Below are 25,435 nucleotides of genomic sequence, written 5' to 3'. Positions count from 1 at the left end.
ACTTAGCATGTATTTTAGGTCAATTTTTCTTATTTTTGGCACACACACACACACACAAGCACACTCACATGTGCAGTGCTCTCAGATGGCAGAAGAGGGTGTTAGATCCTCTAGAGCCAGAGTTATGGGTGGTTAAGAGTCACCAGACATGAGTGTTGGGAACTGAACTCCAGTCCTCAGGAAGAGCAGTGGCATTCTCAACTATTGAGCCATATCTCCAGCCCTTAACATGTTTTGAAATATAAGCAATAAAATTTTTAAGCTCCATAAAATTGTTGTTTAATTCTTATTCATCTTCATAATATATTATGTACAAAACACTAATGAGTGTTCAAAGATGGCTTAAGAATCCACATACTAAATAAATCAAATGGTTGCCAAGACACAGGCATCTAGTGAGGAGACTGTCAAAACAGCAGAAGGTGATTTTTAAACACAAATATTCCTCTAAGAAAGGTTTGACTATGTCAAGGTTAGTCACACTGGAAAGTTTTGCTTCTACTTTTAAAATAATTTTAGGTCTGAGAAGAGAGCTTAGTGAATAAACTTACCATTAAGTTTATCTGCCTGAATTCAATCCTGAGGACCCTATTTTAGAAGTACAAAACCAACTCACAAGCTGTTCTTTGATGTGCACATGATTGTGTGCACATTCAAATATGTACACAGCAATATGCATGTGTATGTGTGTGTGCATGCACATACACATATACACACTCACATACAACATTATTTATATCCTTTAAAATATTTTAATTTTATGTCATTAAAATACACCCATATGTCATTTGGATGGTTACTGTTGAAGAAATAATTTGAGACATGAAGATTTATAATGACTAAATCTGGAGAAATATCACAAATACCACTTGAGCATCAAAAATAGTGTATGTCTGGGTCTGTGAGGTGGCTTAAAAGGTAGAAATGCTTGCTACCAAGTTGGACAACCTGAGTTCAATCTCTGGAACCACATGGTAAACATAAAACTGACTCTTGCATGCTGTCCTCTGTCTTCAGCATTGTGGCACACATATGAACTCACATACAAATAGATAAAATATAACCAAAATTTTAAAATGTAATATATGCAATGGAAGTTGCATTAATTTTCATTAATTAGAATTCAGTTCAAAATCAATGTGGGTAATTGTGATAATAATTATATGTGAATTCAGGTTAATCCCTGATGGTTCTTAAATTGATGACACTGTGATCAAAAGACTGGGTATCTTTAACCAGAAGGATGGATCCACCCCTGCACCAGGGAAGTGCCTATGAATAAGGTGGTGAGTATTTCTGATCCTGCTCCTCCTTAGAATATGACATCTACATCCAAGCTATGGGAGCTTTGTGGGTTTATGGGGATGAACCCAATCCCTATTGTCATATCACAATGTGCATGCTCAAAAGTTTGCTGTCTTTTGTAAACTTGCTTTGATAGAGATAATGGAAAAAGCTGGGTCACACACAGGAAACACGGAGAGAAAAGAAAAACCTTTAATAAACACATGGACAATTTTCACAACTTAACTCGGTAGTGGAATGGATGAACCATGTTATGTGGTGTACTATAGGACACAGTAGCAAGAGGGAACAATGTAGCAGGCAACTACTGAGAACCATGGGTAAGTTCTATACAACTCTTGGTGAGGAAGAGTATAAACCTAAGAATATACTTTATTAAACTAGTCATATCAAGTACAGAATCATCAATTCTAGGTAGTGAAATCTGGACAGTGGTATGTCATGCAAGTGGTTAGGAAGATGTTTGGCAAAGCTTTGCTTTCTTAATCTGGATGATGGTGACAGAGACTTGCTTGTTTCACAGAAATTAGGCTCAGGCTAAGCATATAATTTGTGAGTAGAAGCTTTTGATACGTTTTTACATACCAATAAGTATCTAAGCATAGACAATATAAATACAAACAAATATTTTGTTCTAAAATCAAAGCATGTGATTCTAGCTACATGTTTTTTAAATTTTATTTATACTTTGTGGTTTGCACATCATGGATTTAGATCCTATTTATCTTCCCATACCTTTGTGTCTGCCCTCTGCCCTTACAACATACCCCCCCAAATTCAAATAAATGAAATTTAACAGAAAAGAAAAAAAAAAGGAAAAGAAGGATCTCATTGTGGAAGCAATAGTGTGACACAGTGAGTCGTGTAGTATATTTTAGCCCATATATCCTTACTTCCAAGTGTTCATTGCAAGAAGTCATTTGTCTGGTTTGAGGCCTCTGGTTTATGCTATACTATCAATGCTGGGACTTCAGTGGAACTTCTCTTGGATAACGTGTTGCTGTTCTGCAGTTGCCGGACCAGTCCCTTCACATGCTCCAGTAGAGGTAGATACTGGGGTGGCACAACACATAGTCCTCGCTGAGCCTGGGTAGTTGCAGGGTTTGTCAACCCATTAGGTCTCCCTTATCCTCACTACTAGCTCTCTTTGCTAATTCACCATTTGCAGAAATGAGTGAAGGGCAGGGCTGGTTCTCCTGTTTTCATTCCCTCAGGGCTAGCTCACCCTCACCTATACTACCAGGGACACATCTACTCTATTGCCCAGAAGATCACCTACACTACCATGCCTACTGTACTGCCTGGGTAAGGTGCAGGGGCCTCTCCTGAGAGCTGCAGCTGATGAGGGGCAGGGCTAGCTCTCCTGCTCTTATGACCTCAGAGTCTTCTCTCCCACCTGCCACAGGAGGTGAGGGGCAGAGAGGTGAGGAAGACATCTCTCCCTTGCCCATACAACTGTATGGTAGATGAAGAGTGGGACCAGATTTCCCATGCTCACATTCTTAGGGCATACTCACCTACAACACTGTCAACATGGTCAGCTCTACTGTGCTACCCAGGCAAGGTGGAGGACGTGCTTTCCCAAGTGCTGCAGCTGGTGAGGGGAAGGGTCAGCTCTCTCACCTGCTTCAGGTGGCAAGGGTTGGAGGGCATCATTCCCTTGTCCTTACTACCACATGGCAGAACAGAGGGAAAAGGCCAGCTATTCCACTCCCATGCTCTCAGGGCTGGCTCACCTGTGCCCTCTAGTTATATTTTTATTTAATTACTTTTGCAGACATGTTTATGCATGCGCATGTATGTATATGTGTGATTCTATGAGATTCATGACATGTGTGCAGAGTATGTTGACAATTTGCAGGAGTCTGTAATTTCCTTCCAACATGTGGGTCTACAGTATTGGACTCAGGTTATCAGACTTGGCGGTAGATGCCTTTGCCCACTGAGAAATTATCAGCCCCACATATAAATCTAATATGGCTGGATGAGCAGAAACTTGGGAGGAAAAGACGCTCAGAGCAGGGCTGAGTTTCATACAGAAAAGGTGGTTATATAAGCCAGAAACACACACACACACACACACACACACACACACACACACACACACACACAGAGTTCTCAACTGGTCGAGATAATAAAATCCCAGGGTTGATATACAGGAAAATACTGAGAGATAGAAGTAGGAGCAAGCCACTGCCAAATCTTACCTCGTTACCATCTCAGCAGACAGAGAGATTCCTGTTTCTCCCTGCTTGTATCCTGTCTCTGCACAGCTATCTCACTTCCTGTCTGTACAGACCTCTAGACCTCTATGGTTAGCTAGTGGCAAACTCCATTCTCTGATCCTTAGACAAGCATTATTTGTACAAGCAAGATATCACCACAAACACACACACACACACACTCACAGGAAACACACACACACACACAGAGAGAGACACAGAGAGAGAGAGAGAGAGAGAGAGAGACAGAGAGAGAGACAGAGAGAGAGAGAGAGAGAGATACAGAGAGAGAGAGACAGAGAGAGAGAGACTGAGACTAACTTGGGACTTTACATCTGGTAGATGATATATTAAAAAAAGTGAGTAGATGAGTGGATAAGTGTGAATGTGGAAAATATTAAAATGAAATTTACCTTGAAAATTTTTAGTCAAGAAATGTTAAAAATCTAGTACCCCATCACTTTCAGAGATTGTGACATGTTGAAAATTCTTTTTTTCCCCTGAAGATTAAAAAATAGTCCTGAGACTATGAACTTTGGTACATAGGGATATATGTTGGCTGTTGGCTTCATTTTCTTATAATATTGATATAATTTGGCTAAGATATTCAAGCTTTAAAAATGTTTGTTTATCGTGTGTGTGTGTGTGTGTGTGGTGTGTGTGTGTGTGTGTGTGTGTGTGTGTGTGTGTGTGTAATGAGCTGACACAGCATGGATAATGGACATCCAACTAAATAGTGAATAAGGTTCTACCAAGACAGACAAGTGCTCAGTATAGATGGGGATAGGATGCTCAATGAATGATAATTCAGTGTGTTTAGTATCTGACCCTCTTTTCTATTTTTAACATACCTCATTCACAAACCTTTAAAATTCTACCAGATTTGCATAAAAAGTTAATATGTAAACAAGTACAGAAAATCTTTCTCATCTATTTCTAGCAACTCACAGTAGCATAAAGTTCAAAGATTATTATATAATTTGCATATTTGATTAAATAAATTGAACCTGGATTTTTATAAATTCTAAGTTTTAGAAACGTTTTTCAAACACACCTTTTCACTAATTAGATGTTTTCATTTTGAATTAATTATAAATTCATATGTAGTTATAAAAAAACTTGGAGATGCCACTTATCCTTCTGCTAGTTTCACCCAATGAGAAACTGTAGTTCAAGAGTTGGTGAAATGGCTCTGTGGGTAATGAAGCTTGACACCTCATGATCTGTGTGCTCTGTCCCTGAGCTCATGTGATAGAAGGAGAGAACTGACTCCTGCAAGTTGTCCTCTGATTTTCATACACATACCATGGTATACACTGTTCTACATACACACATGTATAGACAGACAGACAGATGAAATTAAAATTATTTAAATAATAAACCAAACATTTAATATAAGATTACAGGGGACTGACAGGTACAGACTCAAGACCCAGAACATTTCTCGCACATCAAACCTATAATCAAAAAAATAAAATTTCATTATCTCTTTTATATGGCAAAGAAAGTTTAAATTTCCCCTAGGAAATATTAACTTATGTACTTATAGTATATTTAATATTTTTCACATATAAAGACATTTTCTTACTGTAACATGTCACTTATAAAACCTGCAAATGAAGAAAATAGAGAGAGCAAAGGTACTCAACAGGGACATAAGTCCATAATAACAATCTCACTGTCATTTTCAGAATAAATTATTTTCAGTTAAAAGTATAAACGTTAGAGATACACATCAGATATACACCCAAAATGGCTAACGTGTTAAACATCAAGTCCTTTGAACTGTGAAATGTCATGTGTTCAGAATCTTTTGATGCATTATATGAGGTTTCCTACCTTAACTCCATAAATTTTTATTGTCTGTCCTAAAGCTCATAAAACTTCCTTGAATAATCTCCCATCATTTATTCTCTACAGAAACTAATGTGCTGAATTGCCTTGTAACACTTACTTTGCTTTTTAACTGTGCAAATTATATCTATGCACAAAATACTCACTGGACATATGCATGTTCTAACTGTATTCTAAAGCTGGAGAGGAATAATGAATCAGTGACGTAGAGAAGATTATTTTGTTTAATTAAAGTTAATTTCTTTTGTTGTCCTACTTTTAAGGTATTTTCTGAGACTACATAGCTAACACTCAAATGGCATCAACAGTGCTGGGCAGAGGGCTCAATGTGTAAAAGCCGTGCCTGTGAAAACCTAAAAGGCATTTGAATTCTTACAACCCCAACAAAAACAGGTACATAATACAAGTTTGTGTGTCGATTTCTTCCATGGAAATAGGGAAGTGAGACTGCAGAATCCAAAGAAACTCACAGACAATAATTCTGGTGTATAGATGCAGGAAACTAGCAAGGAGATGCTGTCTCACACAAGGTGGAAGTCGACTACTAACCCAGAGTATGTGCCTGACATCCATATGTCTTCTTGGCATGCACATACCTGCCTTTATGCCAATGTATACATAGGTGCTCACTTATATTCATGTGTTCACACACACACACACACACACACACACAAATAAACTTAAACATACCACCAAAGTATATACTATCCATTATTTGACACAATATTCTCCTTGTGTATACACTGAGTCCAGGGCAAGCAAAGAGCATAACTAGTAGGAAACTTTCTGGCCTACATACACCAAGGACACTTCCCTGGTGTTGATGGGCTTATCCTCAAAACAAGCATACCTCTGTTACATTTTCTAAAAGTTAATGCACTTGTCACTGTCACCTGACAGTTTGTTATAGTTATTGGCTAGTTAACTATTTTGCCTCCAACCATCTGTTTATGAACGCACACTCAACACGCCTGAGAAGTTCTAAATATAACTATGAACGACGTTCTCAGTGTCCACAGAAAAAGGATTCTACAGGAAGAGCAAGAATTCCTTTACCTGTTTGATGTCATATGCCAGAAGAACATACTTTAAATCTGGGGAAACTGAGTGTCTGGATGCTTTAAAAGTTACCTAGAAGAAGAAAAAGAAAAAGAGAACTGATTATTATAAGGAAGTGAATAAAACAGAAATTGACTTGAATATTGACATCAAATGTGGGAGAAATCCAAAATGTCAACATTCTCGTCTGAAATAGATAGTGTCATTCTTTTGAAAGCGAACTTTGTTAATCTTTGAGAAATTCAGACGATGTAATTTGAACTAATTCACCTTCCCAACAATTCCTCCCCTGATCTTCCATTCCAATTTCCCATCCCTTCATACTCAACATTTAAATCTTTTTCTTTTTTCTTTCCCCATATAGTCCAGTTTGTACTGCCCAGAGAGTATTGACATGTGGTTGATCTATCAAAGATTACATAATTAAAGAAAAGGTCCCTCTCACTCTCCCTAGAGCCACTACATACCAATAGCTTCTCATCTAGTGAAGAGTTTCTTTGCCCACCTCCTTCTGGGCATGATGGGATTTTGTGTGGCCAGGGTTAGTACTGGTCTTGTGAGTACTGCCATAATCACTATATGTTTAAAGAAAGGTCTGAAAAAAACTTATCTAACAGTTCAGTGGAAAAGACATAAAAATAGCCATTTTATGTGAAAACACATAAGAAACAATCTATTTATAATGAAGGATAATTGGGGCTAGAATGATGTTCGTTTGATACAGTGCCTGCTTTGCATTCAAGAAGCCCTGAATTATTCCATGACTGCATTATGTGGTCACCCAGAAAGCAGAAGTAGGAACCTCACACGTTCAAGTTCATTTTCAACTGTTTATCTCATTTGAGGCGATTCTAGGTTATAAGAGACTCGTCTCCAAACAGAAGAAATATTGTTGAGCCAACTGTGTGTCCTATACTTGCAAAACCAACCCTTCAAAAGGAAGGATTGCTTTCCAAATCCATTGCTAGCATGGGCTAAACATGATGTCCACCCTGGGCTACATATCTCTTTCTCTCTCTCTCTCTCTCTCTCTCTCTCTCTCTCTCTCTCTCTCTCTCTCTCTCTCTCTCTCTCTCTTTCTCTCTGTCTTTCTCTCTCTCTCTCGTAGGTTGGTGTCTATATAGTATTTGTAAGATATGTTTGTATTCATTACATATACAAATGCACATAGAGACTCATGTTGCTTTCTATATGTGCATTTTTGAGATATGTACTTATATTTGACACACCCACATGCATGTATATCTCAAATGCATGCATACATACACACATGCATGCACTGAGGTAAAGGCTCATTGAAATTCTGAAGTCTCTACAATGCTTTCTACAGTTGCATGTACAATTAATAGAGAGGAAAGGTACATTGAAATTCTGGATGATGCAACTTTCTGAGTGTTTTTCTGCTTAATTCATTAAGCATTTGTATGTAAAGGTCAATCAAAGACAAACTTTCTTTAAAGGGAATCCCCACGGCAAATCGGATATAACACAAATACATAACTAATTGTATTTTATACCAAACCATGATTGTAACCCCAATGTACCTGATGGGTTATGAGCTTACAATTTAAACAACTGAAGAAGTCAGGTGGCAGAAGTCGTTTAAAATGAGTGATGAAAGTTAAGTACATTGAAGGTAGAGAAATGGTTTCACAGGAAATATAGGTGTTTGTTGAATTCGTATGAAAGGGGAGGACAGGAAAATTGAGTTGATAGGAACACAAATATTCTGAGTACTTTAAGCAAACCAGGCTGTTTTCTTGTTATTAGCAGAGACATGCCTGTATAAATAATTTTGTACGCATTATTTCAAGGTAACATTCACACAAAGCTCTCTAAGGAACATAGAAGAAGGCAAAGCTAAGTTTCTCCTCTTTCCATTTCCTCCTTCCTCCCACCCTACCCTTCCCCCTTTCAATGGCACCTCAAAGATATAGGAAGGGGGAGGCATTCATTTAATCTGTGGAAAGTGATTTAAGCCTCAATTGTCTTGATAATTATATTTGAATTGAAAACAAGGACACGAACCAAGCATACCATCGAACTGTGTATGCTGAGGGTTGAAGGAATCTTCTGGTGGTGGCGATGTCAATGTACCAGGGAGATAATGAATTCCAAATCCAAGACAGAGGCTCCTGTGCTCAGGTTATGCCTGACCTTTCCCTCATATCTCTTCATATTTCCCTGCATTTTCATTCTGTGTGATAAACTAGTGTCCTCAGTCTTGCCCTCTGCTCAGCTCTGTGAGTCCTTGTCAGAGAACCCAGGCACTGCAGGTTACAAGGCTGTAAGCAGAAAGGGCTGCAAGCAAGACATGAACCAGGCAGACTCCTGTAGCCCAGGGTTCTAGAACCAGACCACTGACACACTGCATGAGTGACACGGAAACCAAGCCCCACTCTTCTACCCCAAGAAGGAGTGACTCTTACATCACATATGCCAATTTCTCCTTCCTGAGTCCTGGAGCACAGGCAATGCACTGATTTCTCCCCACACTGCAAACTCCTCTGCCCACTTTGGAAATTTTTAAAAGGGGACATCATGCTTTGGCTGTGGGTGAGGACTGCAATCCCTTACAGACCATACCTCCATGCTGACTGTTGCCAGCATTCTTAAATCATTTGCCTGAAAGACAGTTACTCAGTGCTTCCCTGAAGCTCCATCCTTCTCCCCCTAATTAAAATCCAATGCCCCTGAAGACTTTATCCAAACTAGAGGAGGTAACAGAAAATACCCAAACTCTCAGTCAAGCTGGATAGAATACAGGTGATTGTGGAGTGTGAGATTTGTACCCAGAATCTATGTGTGCTCATCTTGAATACTGAGCCCCCCAACTTTTGACATGTAGTACATCTTTTCAGAGCTCAGTGAAATTGTGGGATGTTAGTTTGGTATTGCCAAGAACAAAAATATTTTAAGAGCATGAATAACTTTATTTCCAATTCAGGAATTTTACATTTCATCATAAAAATATAATAAGGGATCCAATAGTAGGGCAAAGGGTTTGTTTTCAAGGATCAAGAAGTCCTTTAAGAAGAAGCAGATGCAAAGCACTATGAAAAAGTACATGTCAGTTCCAAATCACCTTCACTGGGAAGCAGAAACAGGAAAAAAACAGGACAATAAAAACCCTGACTGGTTCACATCAGGTGATTTCATGTTACCTCTCCTGTGAGAATTAGGATCTAGGGAATGTTATGAATGTTGTGTTTGGAATGGCCTGCTGAGACAGTTTTCTGATCTTTCCCTTTTTTTCTCATTTCAGGTTAGCTTTTGACTTGAAAGTTTAATTTTGATTAATTTTGACTTTGTTTTACCCAATTCACTGACATCCAAGGGCCTAGCAGAACAAAAAAGTTTTTGTTGTTATTGTCCTATTTTTGTTATTTAACATGAGCAGAGAACCATTCCTGGAAATAACTTTGTTTGCTCATCCCAAATCAGCTATACAAAGAGAAAAGAGTGACCTGGGTGATCATCTATCAACATAGCACAAAGTTGATGGTTGGAAGCTCTTCTCCACAATCCACCAATCTGTCTGAGTGACCACTGGCAGTAAAGCAGCACACAATTCTATTTTTACTTACAAAGGATTAATTTTAAAATGATGGACAATAACAACATCCCACTCAGCAACTGCTGCTCATCAGTCAGCTCACACCACATGTTCATTCTCCACTCCTCATTGATTGTCAGTGATGCCCGACAGTACCAGAGGTAATCCAATGTGACCAGGATCCTGGTTGCCAACTCTCCCTCCTTTGCCATCCTCTACCTAGTATTTATATGTGACATCTGACAGGGCCTAGCCTACAAAGTACTTAATATCTGATCACCTGGGAAGTATATTCTTCTCTAAAGACATGATTAAATGAATAGTATCCTATGCCCCATTGCTATTTAAAAACCTGTTATGAGAACAATGTCACCATTTCTGTCCTAGGGATTAGAAATCCCTAATATCATAAATGGTGAGGTTGTCTCAAGGTCACAGAAAGGCAAAGGGAATCCAGGGAGGCTCCTTTTGCAGACCTTGAATTATCTCACCAACCGGAGGGTGTTGTTTTTTCTTTGTTGCTTTCATTCTCTTTTGTGGAGACTTTTCTTCACTGTCTGGTCTGAATTATTTAAAGGAAATCTCACATGCTTTGTCCCCTCCACCCCCATGTGATTTTCTTCACACAAATTAACTTCCTGTTTTCACAGGTGCGTCTGGGCCTTGGTAACAACATTTTAGTGTCTTTACAGTTCCTACCATTATCCAGTCTGACACTTGGTTAATTATCACTGTACTCCTTCCAGCTTAGGCTGCACACAAACTGGGAAGCCTTCCAAATATCTTTTCAGGGCTGAGTCTAGGGCTGAGCACTGGTCATCTGGGATGGAAGGATACTTAATGTGAGCATAAAATAAGAAACTCATTCTAGAGCTACAGAGGTATCTCAATGAGTGAGCACACACACTGTAAAAAATAAGAGTACCTAAGTTCGAATCCCAGAGCCCACAAAAAAGGCTGGTGTTGCCATGTATACCAATAATCCTAGCACTGTGGAATTGGGAGGGGGATACTGTGCCTTGCTATCTTCAAGCTCAGCTTCAGGTTTAATGACAGACTGTCTAGATGAAATAAGACATAATGCTATAACAGGACACTTTAGTTCCTCTAGTGTTCTTGCTTGCATCTGCACACATACATGCATATACCCCCCCCACATATACACCAAAAGTTGGTAATTTATTTATGGGACTCTGGAGGTCTTCCACAACTTCATGTCACTATAAAGCAGTGGGTCTCAAATTTGGGGTCACATATCAGCCATCCTTCATATCAGATATTTACATTAGGATTCATAACAATAGTATGGCTATTGTTATGATGTAGCAGCAAAATAGTTTTATGGTCAGGGGTCACCACAACATGAGGAACTGTATTAAAGGCCACAGCATTAGGAAGGTTGAGAACAGAATCACTACTCTATGTTGTTATCTCTTGCATCTGAGGGAAAAGTTATTTGTAACAGTGATGAGAGCTGCTTGACATTGGCTTAATTATAGATTTTAATATAATTCTGTTAAGTCTTAACTGTACAGGACTTCAATTTAGAGCTAGGGGTGGTAGTGGAGAGATGGCTTAGCAGGTAAGAGTTGTCTTCTAGAGAACTGGAGTCCTGTTCTCAGCATCCATAAGAACCTGTAACTGTAGCTCCAATGGATCCAAAACCCTCTTCTGACTTCATAGGCTACCCGCCAGCCAACATATAAATAAAAGTAAATCTATTTAAAAAATCTGAGTTTGTGGAAATTTATTGTGGTAACTGTTATGCTTCCTTCACAAATTAATTCCTATTGAGATGCAGAGCCATGGAAAAGGTTTGCTCTAGGTACACATGTATCTGAAGGTTGGACATAGAAGCCAAAACACAGCATCAGGTAACTACTCCTCAGGTCCCTTCCACTTTTTGTTTGTATCAGGGTTTTTCACTGGCCCAGAACTTAGCCACGTAGGGCAGGCTAGCATGCTGGTGAATTCCAAGAGTCCCTCATCTCTGTGTCCCACTTCACTAATGCTGAGTTTATAAGCATGCAACACCTGCCTGGCATTTCTGTGGTACTGAGAATGGGATTTGGGTTCTAATGCTTAACTAACTAGAAGAACATGTGATTTCTGTATGTGTTTACCATCACTAAACAATAAGGCCCACCAGTGACTATTTCAGCCAAGAGTCCTGGTGCATTTTAACAGGCATGATTTCTATGTACCAGCTAAGTTCCTTTAAAGAGTGGCAAAAGGATAGACTCAAGAAAATAAAATATGCGCATGGCCTACCGGACCAATTTATAAGGCACCTGAGAATCGTGTGCAGCCTCTCAGACATCTTATATCACTCAAATTGACACAAGGTAATTCACTGTAGGACAAGCAGCAAGGTCTCTGAAGGCTCTACAATGTAGAGGGAACCCTACTCGGTGGATTTTCATGGCATACTAGGCAGAGTAAAGTAAGCATCAGGTGCTGCTGTCGTCCACTGTAGAGCTGGCCTGCAGAGACAAGGGACTTCAAGCAAGGCTGTATGTAGCCGGTGGTGTGAGAATGGCTAGCTGGACTTTCTCAAAGGAAAAGAAATGCTCAGCATTAGTTCATTCTCATTTTATAATAAATGTGTAGAGTTACTGTTTTCAATTATTTTCAAAAAGCATTAGAAATCAAGATGCTAATTTAAGAGTTTTATGTTTTTAAAATTGCTATGTAATGTTTTAATTATGGGGGAAGGATAGTCTTATGGGTATGGCAGTGTGTTCACTTATGGGAATGTTATCATGGACTGAAGGATGGATGAGATGAAAGCAGCTCTTGATGAAGTTTTAAGAAAAGAAGCCTAAACTTATCATGCACATGGAAAATTCAGGTGAAAGATGATCTATTATTTTTCACTTGTGAAGTCATTGATTCTGTTATGAGAAAACCCTCCAGATAGCATGCAACTAGCTTTGAAGCTTGCAGGAAAGGTGGAGATGGGAACCTAGAAGACCATGTCATATAGGAAACATATTGCCAACTCCTTGACTAGGGGAGAGCTTATCATGAATAGTGACACCAAAACCAAGGAACAAGTAAAATCTTCTTGGTATATAGAATTTTATTTTAGCAAGGAGATTGAAAGTAAATTAATCTGAGGCTATCCTATATATTAGGAGGACCTGTGACAAGCCTCACAAGCCATATCAAGACGGTGTGGAAGGAAGAACAGGCACAAACAAGTGAGGACTTGAGGAACAGGGGACATGTAGAAAATATAAGAGATATTTGATTTGTGTTTGAGGGCAGAAACAAATGTGGATGAAGGAACAATCAGAACTTTTTAGGTCAATACTGCCATTAAAAAATTTCTAAAAAGTGTTTGTGTATCATTTTCACACTATATAATCCTTTATATATATGTGCAAGTTGTGTGTGTGTGTGTGTGTGTGTGTGTGTGTGTGTGTAGAGGCCAGAAGAATTGTATCCTCGAGTAGTTTTCTGTTGTTTTGGCAGCTTCTATTGAACATGGGGTTCACCAATACAGTCCTGTTGGCTAGCCATCATCTCTATGGATCTCTCTATCATCACCAACATAAAACTGAAATTATACATGCATGCTACTGTGCCCAGTTTCTTTACATGGATTCTGGTATTTACTCTAAGAATTTAAGATTACAAGTAATGCCTTTACTTTACCTGTGAGACATCTCCCTAGTCCCAAATATATAAATTTTTGCTACCATCGTTATGCCTGAGTTTCTGAAAGACATCAGAACAAAATATTTTGGAATGATATTCTTAAAATGTATATAACAGAGCTATCTAGAAGCCTCATCTTTAATGGGTGAGGTTTACATGCATGGTTATGCTCAATTCCAATTTGCCCTTTTGTAAAAGGGGGCAACATTTCTTCCTCAGCCAATGTGTCTATGGTGAGATCAATAACACTATAGATGTTCTTAACATTGTTACTACTATCTTATTTATTCATATCTTAATTTATAGTATTTGAGACATGGTCTCTCTACATAACCCAGGCTTTTTTCAAACTATTTCTACCTTGAGCTACAGTGTTGCAGCATGTTTGATCACAGTGTGAACCCTAAGATAGCAGGAATTAAATAAAACCAACCTCATGCAAAGGGGCAGAGTCAAAGACTACTTGAGAAGAAGCAGCCATAGAGAGAGGGAATTTGGAAAATGGATAGAGAAACATACAGCAAGCAATGAGGAGGGAATTTGAGTATAGTGCTCATTTTGTTTTTGAGATGGTGAATACCATGACAACAGTTTTCTATCTTCAGACTGTCTTTTTTTTTCCTCACACATGTCCATCTCCACTTGCTGTAATAACTTTGCCTCTCCTGTTTCCTTCCTCAAACAATATTTCCCTTAACAGCTGTTTTAGTTCTCCTCAATTATGCCCCTGTCCTTTATGCTGGAGAGAAGAATAAGAGGTTACAACTGTGTACCACTCTTCCAAAAGACAAGAGTTTGATTACCAGGCCCTTTTTGGGTGGTTCACATTCTAGATTCAGAGGATATTTTACCCTCTTTAGACCTCTGTAGGCAACTACATACATACACACACAGAGTCACTCACATACATATACCCAGAAACATAGGATTTTTAAAAGCCTAAAAATAAACTCTTTTCTATTCTTCATAGCCTGTGATAAATCTGACTACACCAAATAGATTTCTACTTGCAGTTCACCAAAGGATTGATCACTGTTTCCATCATCACTCTTATAGATTGTTTGAAACTGCAATTTACATCTTTTATTGCCACAGTAATGCCCCTATTAAGAGGCTTCACTGCAATAATTCACTTTTGTCACAGACATTATAACTGGAGTTAGAAACAGGATAATGATAGTGTTCCAACATGTCAGATACTGAAGATCACGGCATGAAATTACTTAACACAAACTGAAATGTCAGAAGTTCCAGAAAATGTAACCTATACGTTTGTATGACTCCAGGCTGAAAAGAACTGAATGGAAAGATCCAGGAAGAAGATTAAAATTAAGAGTTGTTAAGAAAGATGTGGTTACCTTAAGTATTAGGAGACTACAATAAAGAACTGTTCAACTGGGGTAAGTGTTACTCTAGGCTTTTGGAATAAGCTGACTATAAAAGCATGTACAACTCTCTCACCTTATACAATGAAAAACTAAGCAGAAGTAACCAGTCAGGGTACTTCTACAGAGTAGCTCTCTGTACTGGGAAATGTAAATCAGTAACTTCTTTGGTAAAATACACATTTTCAATACATATACATTCATTATTTTTATAAACTACTGAATTCAATTAGTGCTACTCATATGAGCATGGGTGTAGAGCCATCCACCAGAATACTGTTGACCTAACAACATCCATGTCCCTGAAGAAAACAGATTACCCCCTTTTCAGTTTGTTTGTTTATTAGTTTTGTTGGTTGGTTTGTTTATTCTTGACAGGGTTTCTCTGTGGCTTTTGAGGCTGTCCTGGAACTTGCTCTTGTAGACAAGCATGGTCTTGAACTCACAGAGCTCTGCCTGCCTCTGCCTCTGGAGTGCTGGGATCAAAGGCGTGGGCCACCACCGCACAGCTCAGACTCCCCTTTTCTATAAGTCATCACGTTTCAAAATTTCTTAGTTATTGCACATATGCTGCAAATGCACGCACACACACACACACACACACACACACTAAATGAATGTGAAATCTATTAAAAGTAAAAATATATTAAGAAAAAAATTAATAAAAGCTGGGAAGACTTTCAAAGCAAAAGCATATTTTTTTGTTAAATGTGGGGTCTTATTATTAAACATCTCAGTCTCTTTCTGTTGTTGATTTGTTCTTGGCACTTAACATTTTATGGATACTGCAGTCTTTAGAAAACAGCACAATGCAGACATTTCCATGATAAAACTAGGTAATTTTGTATGATGTGTATGCATTTTTTCACAAGTGTAGGGTGCATTGTGTAAATAAGCAAGTGGAGACTATTCAACCTCTACTAATACTTCTCAGGTACTTTCCACCTTTTCTTTCCATAGGCTAGGCATGGTGCATATAGGACAATGGAAAGGTTCCTGCCTTAGTCTCCCTGATACTGAGATTATAAGAACATACCATGTTCACTTTTATCTTTTTCAACGTGTTTTTTTTTTAAAGTGGCTTCACCAAGTGAGCTATATTCTCAGCTCCATGGCTAAGTGTTCTGTTTTTCAGATTAGCGAATCTGTTCCCAGTAACATATTTCACATAAATCCCCAATGCTCAATGAAAGTGAACAGCCATAATAATGTTCTATTGATTTAGATCATAGGCCTTGTACTATCCTATACAATTTTTATTCTTAACAGAAGGTAAAACTTAATGGCCACTGAGCTCTATCAATAGCTTAAGTAGAGCAGGCAGGGTGACTTTGAAGGGAAGTGTTCTAGCATTTCTCTACCAGAAAGTGTTGACAAACTATAAAGTCTCTGGTTGAAGAGAGACAGGAATATCGCGACTTGCATATTCATGTAAATTATTTTTTTGAAATTCAGTTTGTGCTGCTCTAATGACTTTTCAAATTATCTTAATATATTTCAAATATATTTTTCTCCTAAATGGCTCTGTTACATCCAAGCACACATATATTGAATAACAGAGTATACAAAAAGGGAGTAAGGAGTTGGGGAGATGGCTCAGTTTAAAATAGGCTTACTACACAAGAGCATGAACCTGTGTTCAGATCACCAGCACCCATGTAAATGCCAGTTTCTTCCCCATGTATACTTGTAAGGAGAAAACGGGAATCAAAGGTTCAAATGGCCAGCCAGTCTAGCTGAAGTGGCTAGCTCCAGGCACTAGATATACTGTCTTAAAAACACAATGGATGACAGGTAATTGAGGAAGACACTGATGTTAAGTCTTGGCTCCACATCTACATGCAACAGCAAGTGCACCTGCAAACCTAAGTGTATATACCACAGACACAGGAGAACCTTGTGTGTGTATGTGTGTGTGTGTGTGCTTGTGTTTAGAAACAGTATAAGTTTGGTGAATACAAATATAACATAAATTCTGGATCTGTTTTCTTACTATAATGCTCTATAATATTTCTGAAATATCTGAAATGATGCTTAATAAATAAAAGATTTGGACTACCCTTGTCTAATAGCAGATTATAACAATTCTTGCTTTCCATAGAATTCTCTTTATTAAAAATGTTTTGTTAATATAATTTGCTATTTGACAATTTTATTAAAATATAAGGTATATTACAAGTACTTTACCCACTAACCATTGTTAGCCCCCTCCTACCCTTCTTGACACCTCTCTTTCCTACAATTCTCTTTCAAATGTTCACTCACTAAATCCATTATGACTAAACACAAAGATCTGTGTGACCATTAGTTTTGTACAATCTATTAGAGACTAGTGTCAGTTTGTGAGGTATACAACTGAAGAAAATGATTGCCTTTCATCCACAACTCATAACATCTAATGCTTATCAGGGCAGCAATTACCCTATGCATAATTCACTGCTTATGAACCCAGTTATCAGTGTGGGAGTTGAGAAAATTTTTCATGTATGTGTGTGCGTGTGTGTGTGAGTTTCTAATACCTTTGACTTCAACTTGTTGCAAAATAAGAGTTTACAAAAGGTGCAAAGCTGAAAGTCATTTCTTCCATTTTCCATATTATCAGAAAGAATGAATAGTTTTGCCATCTAGTGAAACAGACAGATGGCTTTTGCTTAGATTGTCATTTTTACTATGTTGATCCTATCTATCCAAGAACATGGTATATATTTCCACTTTCTGGTATTTTCTTTGAGTTCTTTCTTTAAAGACTCAAAGTCCCTCCCCCCTTGGCCAAATCTATTGGCTATATATTTTGTTTAAATTAGAAACTATCATATATATATATATATATATGAAACCCAGTCAGTTCCCTCTCCCTTCCAGCCTTCCTTGCCCCCCACCAACCACCCCCATCCCATCCTGCTTCTGCTCCATAGAAAGGGTGAAGCTTTCCATGAGGGATCATCAAAGTCTTTCACATCATTTGTGGCAGGGCCTGGGCCTAGACTAAGAGATTATCCCTCTGTGGGGAATGGGTTCCCAATGTTCATTCATATACTAGGGATAAATACTGTTTGCAACCAGAGACTCCATAGGCTGCCCAGGCCTCTTAATTGACACCTACTTTCAGGGGGTATGGTTCTGTGCTATGCTGATTTCTGAGGTGTCAGTCTGGGGTCCATGAGGTCCCCAGTGTTCAGGACAGCTCTTTTTCTTGGTGTCCTCAGCCTGGTCTTGAACTCTTTGCTCATCACTCACTACTCTCTCTCTACAACTGGATTCTAGGAACTTCCAGAGGCATCATCATGCCTGACTTCAAGCTTTACTATAGAGCTATAGTAATGAAAACAGCTTGAAATGAAAACTGGCACAAAAAACAACAGGTAGACCAATGGAATTGAATTGACAACCCTGATATGAATCCACAGACCTACAAACACCTAATTTTTGACAAAGAGACTAAAATTATACCATTGAAAAAAGAAAGCATCTTCATCAAATGGTGCTGACATAGCTGGATGCTGACATGCAGAAGATTGAAGAGAGATCCTAATCTATTGCCATGCACTAAACATAAGTCCAAATGGATCAAAGATCTCAAGGTAAATCCAAACACACTGAACCTTATAGAAGAGAAAGTGGTAGGTACCCTTGAACAAATTGATACAGGAGACCACATCATGAACATAACTCCAGTAGCAAAGACACTGAGACAGTTGATAATATTAGTCTCTGTCTACCTGTGCTTAAATATCTAAACTCAAATGAAGCACAAGGTTTGAATAAGCTACATAGAGTCTATGGCTTTAAAATTTCTTAAAATTTATTTCACTAGCAAAGTTGAACAAACATTTAAGTATTGCATTCCCGGGTACTTATCACAGATGTACTTGAGTCAAATAATGACTTAGTCAGGGTTTCTATTGCTTTGAGAAGACACCATGACAACAAAAACTCTTATAAAGAAAACATTTTGTTGGGTGACTCACTTAAAGTTTTAGAGGCTCACTCCATTATCATCACGTTGGAGAACATGGCACCCTGCAGGCAGACATAGCTCTGTCTACATCTTGGCTTACAGACAACAGAAAGTCAACTGTAGGCTGAGCATAGGAAACCTCAAAGCCCAGCCCCACAGTAACACCCTTTCTCTAACAAGTTCATACCTACTCCAACAAAGCCACACCTCCTAATAGTGACACTTCCTATGAGATTAAAGGGGCCAATTGCATTCATACAATCACATTCCAATACCTGGCCCCTATAAGCATGGAACAATATTATAATGCAAAATGAATTTTGTCCAACTTTAAAAGTTTCCATAATCTATCAACATCTCAACAATGTGTAAAAGTCAAAATCCAAAGTCTGAGATCCAAATAATCTTTTAACTGAAATCACCTATAAAATAAAATGAAAAATATCATATATTTCCAACATACAATGGCACAGGATATGCATTATAAATCACCAAAACATAGGGATGAGAACACAGTGAGGAAATACTGGACCAATGGAAGACCAAATCCAGATCAGTAAATCCCAAACTCCCCATCTCTATGTCTGATGTTAAAATGTGTTTCAGATTTCTAAATTCATTCAGATCTATTGACTGCAACAGGTTTCTTTCTCTTGAATGGACTCTAATCCATATTAGCAACTCTCCTTGACAGGTATCCCACAACTCTGGCAACTCTAACATCTTAGGTTCTCCAAGACAATCCAAGCTTCCATTTTACAGCTTCATGCAATGACCTTTCTACTAGGACTCCATTCAGGGATACCTCTGACACATGCTTGGCCTCAGCAGTTTTCTTTAGGAATCAAAGAAAATCCCGTAACCAATTTATTCTATCCACATTTCAATTCAGAATCATGTGGCCAATGCTACCAAATTCTGCTGCTTACAGGGGCTGGAACATGCCTCCCTAGTTCAAATATGTCTTCCCCCAATTTCTGTCTTTCACTGCCTAGGCTTGGTGTCCTGAAACTTGCTCTATAAATCAAGTTGGCTTCAAACTGGGAGATTCTCCAGTCTCTACATTCCCAGTGCTGGGATTCAAAGTGTGCCCCATAATACACGACTCAAACTTTTCTTTATTTTTTTCCCACAATTTGGAAACTTAGCTGACTGGGATCTTGCCCAAAGGCTGCAACTCCCTTTGTTGAATTTCTTAATCTGTTTATCTCCTTGAACACAGAATTTTTATCTATTCCATTACCTGGATATCTTTTTCTCCTCAAAAAATTTTATTTGTAGTTTACTCTGCTTCTTCTTTTTATAAATATTCATTATAGTTACCAATAAAACCACATGACAGAGCCTATAATAGACTGTTTTGAGATTTCTTCTGCCAATGAAATTAATCCAAAACTATTCATTTTAGCTCCGGCAGATTCTCTGGAAAATGGCAAAAGACAACCGTTGTCTTCACCAAAATCACTAGAATTTTCTCTAGGCAATATACTAAAATTCCTCTCCTCTGAAACCTCTTGACATAGTCCTCTCAAGTTCATCAAATCACAGTCAGGAACACTTTCCTTCAAACTCCTACTAATATGGCCCATTAAGCAATACTTAAAGCATTCCACTGCTTTCTTAATGAAAAATACTAAAATCCATATTCCTCCAAAACAGCACAAGGTCTTTCCTATCACAGCAATATCCAACTCCTGGTACCTGTCTTAAGGTTGTCTATTGCTGTGAAGAGACACCATGGCCATGCCAACTTTTATGAAGAAAACATTTAATTGGGGTTGCTTGATTATAGTTTGGGTGTTCAGCCTATTATAATCATGTCAGCGAGCATGGCAACATGCAGGCAGATGTGATGTTATATCTTGGCTTTCAGGAAACAGAAAGTCAACTGCAACACTGGGAAGATTCTTGAGCATAGGAATCCTCAAAGCCAGCTCCCACAGTGGCATGCTTCTTCTAACAAGGCCATAAACAAAGTCACACCTCCTACTATTGACAATCCCTATGAAATTATGGGGGTCAATTACATTCAAACCACCACAGAGAGTTGCATCAGTTTACTATGGACACAATCCCTTCCACCATTCTTCTTTCCATTTCTTTCACTCACTTTTTCTTTTATAGTAATGAATGATGTTATAGGTCTACTATGAGAATTGAAACACATGTAATTATTTCATAGGTTTAAAGATGATTTTTATGTATGTGTTATTTGTGTGCATGTGCACATACCATAGTGTATTGTGCCCACAAAGTTCAGAAGAGTGGGTTGGATCTCTGGGAGTTACAGATGGTTGCAAACTGCCCAATGTGAGTGTTGGGAAACACACCCATGTCCTCTGTAAAAGCAAGAAAGACTCTTAACTTTTGAATTATCACCCTAGCTCACAGAAAATTTTAACTTGCTAGTGAATGTAGGATTTTAATGAGTTTCAGAAAAATGAAAACATCCTAAAACATTATAGAAAATAGAATCCAATATGGAAGACATACCCTTGAGAACTTAGAAAAGTTGCCACAGCATGTAGAAATTGTGACACAATCTCACAATTAAATGAATATATTTCACTGCCACAATAAAATCATTTCATCAGTCAAATGGATCACCATGAGAATATATGTTACTAGAGGGACAACAGTAACAGGAAATAGAATATGCTATTCTTAGATGTGGTCAATGCATCTTGATAATATACAATGAATTTCTAATCTTTCATTTTGTTTAACAACTCTGCTATGAATTAACACTACAAATATATTTTAAAAATAGTATCCAAGATCTTTTCTGTGTGAAAAGGATGTGTAATAAGTAAGTAAAGAAATGGTAATGCATAATGTAAGGAAATTCTACTCAGTTATTGAATGCTACTAAAAAGAAGAAATATTTTTTAAAGTATACATATAAAATGTAGTGCCAAGAGTAGATGAATAGAAGGAACTGAAGGTATAGCTCATTTGGTAGAGTGCTTGGCTATTATGCATAAAGCCCTGGTTTATATTCCAACATGTCATAAATTGACTATGGTGGTACACACTTGTAATTCCAGTACTTAGAAGGGGGAAGCAAGATCAAGAATTCAAGGTCATCCTTTGATACACAGTGAGTTTAAGGTAAGCCTGGATTAGAGGAGACCCTGGAAAAGAAAGGAGGGCTGTGGAGAAGGTGAAAGGACAGAAAGGAATGCATGTTCCAAATAATGGACACCAATAATACCATCATATACAAAGACACAACATAATGTGCATATCTACATATGTGTGCGTATATCTTGGTAGACTGTATATTTAATATATGAAGACATACACAGACAAATTTATGTAGGACTATTGTGGACAGGTACAGATATTCACAAAATTACCTTCAAAAAGGTGTGTTAAGGGACTACAAAGAAAATATTTTTGTTATATATGCACGTGACCAATTGTGTTTAACAGACTTCCTGTGAAGATTGAAATATTTTGGAGATGAAAACCAAACTTATAAAACAGTACTTTGTATCTCTGAACTGTAAACTTGTATCAGTTCTTCATTCTGAATTGTTAAAGACAGATTCTCATGCTCCCAGGCTAGCCTCAAATTTACTACGTATCTGAGGATGACCTTGAATTTCAGATCCTACTACCTCTACCTCTCGGTGACTAGGATTATAGGCAGGTACCCCATGCCTGATTATATGATGCTGTCCATGAACTAGAGATTCATGCATACTAAGCAAGCAAACTGTGGCAAATTTTAGACACCATCTTCACTGCTAACACTTTAAATATATATATATGTATATATATATGTATATATATATATATAAAACAGGTGAAGTTGTGCATAATCAAACACTGAAAAGAAAGAAAGAAATACAAATGAAAAATGGATCCTGGCTTTACTTGTGGCTTATAAAATGGGTCCTGTGTTTTCTGAAAATGTTGACTTACAGTGCACATTATCTGTTTTATTTGGTAGATTTAGGAAATGTCATAAAGAGAGTATGCAAATGTATGGTTATCTGGACATGCACAAGAGAACATTTTATTTATAATTGACGCTATCCTGGCAACTTTGCTCATAATCAAGTCTCTCCTCCCTCACTCTCCACTGCTTATAATTATATCTCTTTAAGTAAAAATGCTTTCCATAATTTCTTAAAATGTAATGCAATGATTTACTAACTTGGGCATTTTTCTGTCTTGACACTTTGTTTAAGTCAGTGGTACACACCAGAGTCACATTTTCCCCTAGACACATTTGTTTTCTTTTTATACTTCTTAAAGGAAAAAATATGAGATCATCAGTGCACTAACACAAATATATTTAGGCTGCAGCTGTAATGGTGCTGGAACATTTACCTGGTACACCCGAGGCCATTGGTTCAATGCCCTGTACTGCCAAGATAAACAGATTTACAACATATGTTCTAAAGGACATATTGAAATAGTAATACAATTTAAAAAAATAATATGACGATACTCCAGGAATTTTAAAAAGGCTATGAAAGGTTCATAAAGTCACAGTGTGTAGCTGATACTTGGTGGGATTTTCCGCAATAATGGTCGAGGAGGTTACAATGAGTCACTTAACTCAAAGGCATTAACTCTATTTTCCTCTCTGTAGCTGTGATAAAACACTCTGACCCAAAGCAACTGAGAGGAGGAAAGGTTTTACTTGATCTTATCCTTCTAGGTCACAGTCCATCACTGAACAAAGTCAGAGCAGGAATTCAAATCATGAACTCAAATGGAGGCCTGCTTTTTATTATATGCAAGGCTGCGTCTGACAAAACTCACCCATAGCCAAGAAAATAAAGCAGAAACTGTGAAAGAAGAATAGTGTTTCTGGCTCACACACAGGCTTATATGCAGTTTGCTTTCTTTTACAACTCAGGATCACTTGCCTAGAAATATTTCCCCTCACATTGGGCCGGGCCCTCCTGCAACAATTAATAATCTAGACAAATCCCCCCAGAAATGTTCACTTTTCAATATGAATTATGAAATTACTCAATCAAGATTTTCCTCCTAGATAATTTTAGGCTTGGTAAAGTTGATAAAGCTAACTTGAACAGAGTAAATAATAATGATGGTTTATGGTGATGGTGGTGACAGAACTAAATGATGATAATAATGATTGTTGTGGTTGCTTAAAAGAAAATGGCACCCAAAGGGAGTAGTAGCACTATATAGGATATATAACTTTGTTGTGGTTGGTGTGGTCTTATCAGAGAAAGTGTGTCACTATAGAGGTGGACTTTGAGGTCTCATATATGCTTAAGTCATACCCAGAGAGACAATCTACTTCCTGTTGCTTACACATCAACATGTAGTTGTTCCTTCTCCAGCACCATGTCTGCCTGCACACTGCTATGCTCCCTACCATGAAGATAATGGACTAAAACTCTGCACTGTAAGCTGCTACTTCAATTAAGAGTTGTCATGGTCATAGTATCTCTTCACAGCAACAGAAACCCTAACAAAGACAATGATGGTGATGATGATGATGATGATGATAATTATGATGATGATGATACACAGCACTCAAGTTGACAAAATCTAAGGCATTTTATTTCAGAATGGATTTGTGGTTGCAGTTATTATGCAGAAAATATCAAATATCATAAAGGATGATTGTATTGAGTTATAGAGCTGAAACATTAAGCTTCTGTTTCATTGAAGAATATTATAGTGTATAAAATAAACAAAAGTCCAGAGACAGAGATGAAAACGAAAAGGGAGCAAAAAGAAATTTCAAATACTTATGGTAAATACTTCCCCTTTAAGGACTGCTCATTATCCTAATCAAGAGGGTAAAACAAATTAAAAACTGATCAACATAAAAAATCCTGAAATAGTCTTGTAAGAGAAAAATGGAAAAACTCAAACAAAAAACAAATATGAAAAGAGAAATATGAGGACTCAAGTAAGAATCCATCTAGATCCTAAGGGAAATGTCATTCATTTCTTAAGTATTAAATGACAAATACCATTTACAATGAAATCTACACTGAAAAAAGCAGAATTCAGGAATGTGAAAGTAGGTGCTTTCTAGATATACCAAGTTGCAGAGTATCCATGACCTTCAGACCCATACAGTGAGGGGCTCCAAGATGAATAGGGAGGGGACAGCAACTTCAGTCACAAGAAGATGCAAACTAAATTATAGTAGGTAACTACATGCATTTATGGAAGCAGAAAATATTTTTGTATAACTCCCTTCTTCCATTACACACAACAGCTACATATCACTAATTACAAAGTAATATTGGTTGTTGGTTGTGTATGGTATTTCATTTATCTATGACAGAGATGGAAGCAGTCATATAATGGAGAATGGAGGAATTGTGAGACATTTTTGTGTACTACTGAAGTAGATATTTAATTTGATTTAACTTATTCTAATTTAAGGCATTATGTATGGGTTCAAATAGGAAAAGTTGTTAATGCT

The 25,435-nt window shown here is 37.7% G+C and overlaps 1 protein-coding gene across 2 annotated transcripts in view; it reads right to left on the bottom strand.

The window, feature by feature from the left end:
• Dpp10 (dipeptidyl peptidase like 10) overlaps nucleotides 1–25,435 on the bottom strand; it is a 1,552,828-nt gene that overhangs the window by 366,197 nt on the left and 1,161,196 nt on the right. For both annotated transcript variants that reach the window (XM_005079885.4, XM_005079884.4), the window contains exon 5: nucleotides 6,438–6,512. In XM_005079885.4, coding sequence (XP_005079942.1) covers nucleotides 6,438–6,512 — 75 coding nt within the window. The remainder of the gene's footprint in view (nucleotides 1–6,437; nucleotides 6,513–25,435) is intronic.

This window comes from Mesocricetus auratus, unplaced genomic scaffold, assembly GCF_017639785.1.
Source record: "Mesocricetus auratus isolate SY011 unplaced genomic scaffold, BCM_Maur_2.0 Super-Scaffold_100676, whole genome shotgun sequence".
In the NCBI taxonomy this organism is placed as follows: domain Eukaryota; kingdom Metazoa; phylum Chordata; class Mammalia; order Rodentia; family Cricetidae; genus Mesocricetus; species Mesocricetus auratus.
Note: the sequence above shows the minus strand (reverse complement) of the source record. Positions and strands in the feature narration are given on the sequence as shown.